The following is a 4733-nucleotide window of genomic DNA, read 5'->3' as shown; positions in this document are numbered from 1 at the left end:
AGCGACACAGTGACCCGAGACTGTGTCCTATCTGGTGGGCGTTGTGTTCATCTTCCCAACAGCCCTAGGTGGGGGGCAGCTGTACTATCCCCCACTTGACAGATCTGGAAACTGGGGCCTAAAGAAGGGACTTGCCCTGGGTAGTGAAAGGGCTGAGATGTGAACCCAAGTCCTTCAGCCACCAAACGCTGCCCTTAACAAGGCTCGCTGCCTCCCAACAGGTGAAGTCCCTCTTTTTCTCCCTTCCCACCAGGGGATGGCAGGAACCTCAGGGAAGCAGTGAGACCCCAAAGCAAGTGCTAAATTGAATGAAACGGCTCTCCGGGGATGCTCCGGCCAGTCCAGCTGGTCTTTCCTGCCATCTGAGCCCACCCCACAGTGCCCTCCATGTTGCCTCTTTGCCTCCCAGACCAAAGCCATCCCTTCCCTCTTTCCTGAATGCAATCAGCAGGCAAACACCAAGTTCTGAGCCCAAAGCAGAGAAGAGAGGAGTGAGACACAGGAAGAGTTCTTTTATTATACATTGGAGAAATAGCCCTGTGTGCTGGTTAAAGGTGCAACATACAGAATATCGAATTAAGAAAAGAAGGGAAAGGGGTCAGAAGGGAAGGAAACCTCTTGAGGTCCAAAGTTGCAAACAAACAAACAAACAAAAAAAAAACAGTAAAAGATTTCCTCACGCAAGAGGCATTTTTGCAAATACCATGCAAAATAGGCAGCTGGTGTGCCTTAAGAGAATCCCTAAAAATAACAGAAAAGACACTCCAAGCATTCCTTTACGTGGACTCAGAGCACAGCGAAAAGGAAAGAAACCAAGATGCCTCTTGGCATTTCAAGATATTTGGCACTCTTGTGATTACATTTTTTTTTGTACAGTCCATAAAAGAGAATAAACTGACACAATATTAGAAGGGGGAAAAAATAGGCTGCTCACACAAACAGACTGCAGGGGGTGGGTGGGAAAAGCTCAAGCATTTTTTTTTCTTTGTTTTGTTTTTTTGTTTTTTTTTCTTTTTGACATACAAAATGTGTCCATTTGCATTAACTTGGGGAAATAGCTTGCAGCAACAAAGAAACACAAGCTTTACAATTCCACTTTAAAATAAAAAACAAGGGTCCTTTCTATGTGTCATTCCTTAGAAAAGTTCCCTACTCGCTTTAAGCACATTCTCGATAACCTCAAAAGATGACCGAAATAAAATATCTATATATAGAGATCATATTCTGAAGTTTTTGTACATCCAAGGATAACATAAAAAATAAAACTGGACAGCATTTCACATCCAAGTGCACAGAATCATTTTTGCAAGATTAAATAATGTAAACATTGGGAACAGCCAAATCAGCGAAGAATGACAACACCTCAAAACCCCAGGGTTGCCGCTTACTGTTAAAGTGGTTCAAAATCCAAATCTATCATTGCGCAATATTCACTGTATATAAAAAGAAATGGATATTAATCTCAACAAATAGCTGCAATTGAGACTTGGTTTTTTTTTCCCATTTATTTATATGTGTGTATATAGTGATTTTTTTTTTAATTTATTTCTATTTTTGCAGAGGAGCCCAGGACCACCTTCTCCTCCTCCTTTCCCACGGCCTCATCTGTCTCCCGGCCTAACACGACATACAGGTTGTTGGTTTCATCGTGGGTAACAAGCTATTAATACATTTCAAAGTGTTTTCTCTTCCCATGCTCCGTTATCGCCGCTCTTACTCTTATTCTCGCCCTTAACTCATTGTCTTTGGGGGGAGTTAGACACCAGGAGGTGCCTTGTCTGTCATATTTTTCAGCACGTCATCAATCCTATCATCTTCAATAACAACTGTAAAAAAATGGGGAGAAAAAAGAGAAAGGTAAGCGCGCTTGGGCCTCACCAGCGGTGCCCCACACTTCGCGTTACGCCCATTCGCGGGGCGTGGAGGGTGGGGAAGCAGGGCTCCCCGAGCCCTGAAACAACTCCCGCTTCCTCTAGCCCTGCCAGGGCTTCGCTTCTCTGAACCCCCCAATCCACCCCAACCCCCAAGCTCCCGCCTGCGTCCCAGCGCGATTCTGAGAAAAGCAGGCAGCCAGCTCGCCAACCCCGCAGCCCGGGCCGCAACCAGCGCGCACTGACCGCGTCTTTGCCGCAGGGCGCATTGAGGTGGAAAGACGGCTCCGCCGCAGAAAAGCCACCCGAGGAGGGGCCGAGGCCTCGCGGTCTGGGATCCCTGGGGGTATCCCGAGCTTGTTGCGGGTGACCGAGGCTGCGTGCGGAGGTGCGGGAAGCGAGGAGGGGACGCCAGGGCCGGTTCCACCGCGCGCAGCCCGTCCAGAGTTCGGGCCTCGCGGGCGGCCAGCGACCCCCTCCTGCGCGCCCTCCCCGGCGCCGCCCACCCCGCTGCTCCGGAGGCCTAAGCCCGCATCTCGGCGTCTGCCCCTCGCCGTCTCTCCGCCTCTCACCCATCTCTACTTGGCCTCGTCTTTCTCAGTCCTTCCATCCGTCTCTCTGGGCGACGATCTCCTGTCGAGATCTCTGGGTATCTCTGTCTGAGGGTGTCGGTCGCCCTCAGTGTTCCAGCTGCCACTCTCTCCTCCCCAGACATCTCCCCAGCTCTCCGTCTCTGCACCTCGGGCTCCCGCTGGAATTGTCTCAGTCCCTCTGCCTCTCTCTGGCTCTCGCCACCCCACCCCCGCCCTCCACCGCGGCATCTCGGTCTCTCCGGGTAGCTATCGGTCTCCCTCATTGTCCCCGCGCCTCTGGAGCTCCTCTCCGAGCCTCGCCGCGTCTCGGTCCCTCCGGGGTTTTTCCAGCTCGCGCGCCGAGTGCCTGGGATTGGCAACCCCCCACCCCTGCCAGGTAACAATGAAGAGCCGCCGCGACCCGAGCGCCCCCGGTCTTTCCCGCACGAATGGGGTCTTCTCCCCGCATTCCCCTCGCCGTCCCTTGGGCAGCCTGGGATCCCACCCCCAGGATTTGTAGAACAAGTGTAGCTGCGACCACAGTGCGCAAAACGGGGTGGGGGCCAAAATTAAAACGCAAACTCGGGCTCGGGAGGTGACCCCGGTAGAACCCCCGAACCCCGGGCGCGCTAGAAGTCGCCACGCCCCCGCGCCGACCCCACCGGGGATCGCCACCAGCCCCTGCCTGGGGGGAGGGGTTCCAGCCGCTCGCCGGAACCCGACCCGCAGTGCGGGATACCCCAGTTCTACAGGATGGGATTCCAACGCGCCGGTCCCGGCGCCCGGGAGTGGGAGCCCCCCTCAAACCCAGGCCAGGCCGCAGCGCCGAGGGAGAGAGCCGTGAACTCACCCCGCTTGCTCCGGCCGATCTGGCCCAGCTTGGGCGGCCGCTTGTTCTGCCCGGCGCCGAAGAAGTTGTTGGTGTCCTGCAGGCGGCACGAGAAGATCTGGCCCACGTCGCCGCCGTCGCCGTAGGGGCTCAGCTTCTCGTCGCCGTAGGGCAGCACCTCCGACATGGTCGCGTCCGGGGGCTCCGCGGCGGCGCCTCCTCCTCCCGCGTCCCCGCCCGCGGCGGACAGGGTCAGCGGCGCTGGGGCCGGGGGCGGCCGGCCGGGGACGGCCCACGGGCTGCGGCGACGGTGGAGCCGGCGGGGGGCCGGGAGGGAACGGCCGGGACCGGAGCGCGCCGCCCGCCCGAGCGACCCGGCGAGCGCCCGCGGCTGCGCTGCGCTGCGCTGCGCTCGGGCTCGGGCTCGGCGCGAGAGGCTGCAGCTCCGGCAGACGCGGGCAGGACTCACATCCTCGGCGCGTTCGGGCGCTGGGCGGGGGCCGGGTCGGGAGGGGCCGCGAGCTGGGAGGGAGGAGGGGGTCCCTGCAAGCCCGGAGGGCGCGGGACCGAGGGCGGCGCACCCCGGGGAGCCGGGTGCGGGCGGCGGCGGCGCGGGTTCGGGGAGGCGACTGGGGAGCTGCGAGCCGCTGGGCTGCGAGGGGCGGAGGGGGAGGGGAGGGCGGAGGGGGGACCTGGAGGGAGGGAGGGGGGAGCCGAGAGGGAGGGAGGGGGAGAGAGAAACCAAGAGGGAGACCAGGAGAAAAACAGAGGCGGACAGAGAGAGGCAGACTAGGGGACGCTAGAAAGAGAAGAGGGGGAGAGCGGAAGGAGCGGGAGAAAGGAGCCGGGGTGCGGGGGGAGACCAGAGCCGCAGGGAGGCGGGGAAGATGGGAGCAGAAGGGAAAGTCCGGAGGGCGAGAGAAAGAGGGTCGGAGAGGGAAGGAGAGAAAGAGAGAGGGGAGAAGGTGGCAGGGACAGAGGAGCCGGCGAGCGGGCGAGCTGGGAGCGAGAAATGCCCGGCGCGGCGCGGAGGCGAGGCGCGGGGAGGAGGGCGGGAGGAGGGCGGGGAGGAGGGGACCCGCGGGCCGCCGCGAGAGATCCCTGGAAGCCGAGCGACGTCACGGGGCCGCGCCTGCCCGCCCCGGCCGCGGCTCGCTTCCTGCCCCCGCCCCCAGCACCCTGAGCCCCGCCCGCGCCCAGGGGCCCCCCGTGCGCCCCGCCCCGGCCCGGCGCCTCCTCGCCCCGCCCCTCCCGCGGGTGTTGACCGGAGCCGGGGTCCCCGCGCGGGCCCCGACGCCTGCGCTCCCTCGCGTGGGGCGCTGAAGAGGCGGGGGGTGGGGCGGGAGGGGGCAGCAGGCCGCCCGCGCACACGCCGAGGACAGACGGACTCGGACCACCCCAGAGGCCAGAGGCCAGGGCACAAGGTCAAAAGGCACCAGAGCGACGCGCGGGCACGGCCTC

The 4733-nt window shown here is 60.7% G+C and overlaps 1 protein-coding gene across 3 annotated transcripts; it reads right to left on the bottom strand.

The window, feature by feature from the left end:
* Positions 1–492: 492 nt before the first annotated feature.
* Positions 493–4354, bottom strand: CAMK2N1 (calcium/calmodulin dependent protein kinase II inhibitor 1). 3 transcript variants are annotated; one of them, XR_011649737.1, is made up of 4 exons: positions 3294–4071; positions 2444–2530; positions 2118–2247; positions 493–1826 (listed from the first exon to the last, which is right to left on the bottom strand). XR_011649737.1 is itself a non-coding variant. In XM_023588823.3 (3 exons), exons 1-2 carry the CDS (start codon positions 3457–3459, stop codon positions 2469–2471), a joined length of 228 nt encoding a protein of 75 aa, XP_023444591.1. In that variant the 5' UTR covers positions 3460–4071; the 3' UTR covers positions 493–1826; positions 2444–2468. The 3 variants fall into 3 exon arrangements, 2 of the variants coding, with proteins under 2 accessions (XP_023444591.1, XP_004458697.1); XM_023588823.3 differs by lacking the exon at positions 2118–2247; XM_004458640.5 differs by lacking the exons at positions 2118–2247; positions 2444–2530 and having other exon boundaries at positions 3294–4354.
* Positions 4355–4733: the final 379 nt, after the last annotated feature.

This window comes from Dasypus novemcinctus, chromosome 9 (assembly GCF_030445035.2).
Source record: "Dasypus novemcinctus isolate mDasNov1 chromosome 9, mDasNov1.1.hap2, whole genome shotgun sequence".
In the NCBI taxonomy this organism is placed as follows: domain Eukaryota; kingdom Metazoa; phylum Chordata; class Mammalia; order Cingulata; family Dasypodidae; genus Dasypus; species Dasypus novemcinctus.
This window is presented reverse-complemented; position numbering and strand designations above follow the sequence as displayed.

Excerpts from the sequence above, each read along its gene's own strand:
- CAMK2N1 (XM_004458640.5), bottom strand. The coding sequence starts at position 3,459 with ATGTCGGAGGTGCTGCCCTACGGCGACGAGAAGCTGAGCCCCTACGGC. Across the intron at positions 1,827-3,293 it reads GATCGGCCGGAGCAAGCGGG|TTGTTATTGAAGATGATAGG; the intron begins GTGAGTTCACGG and ends ATTTTTTTACAG.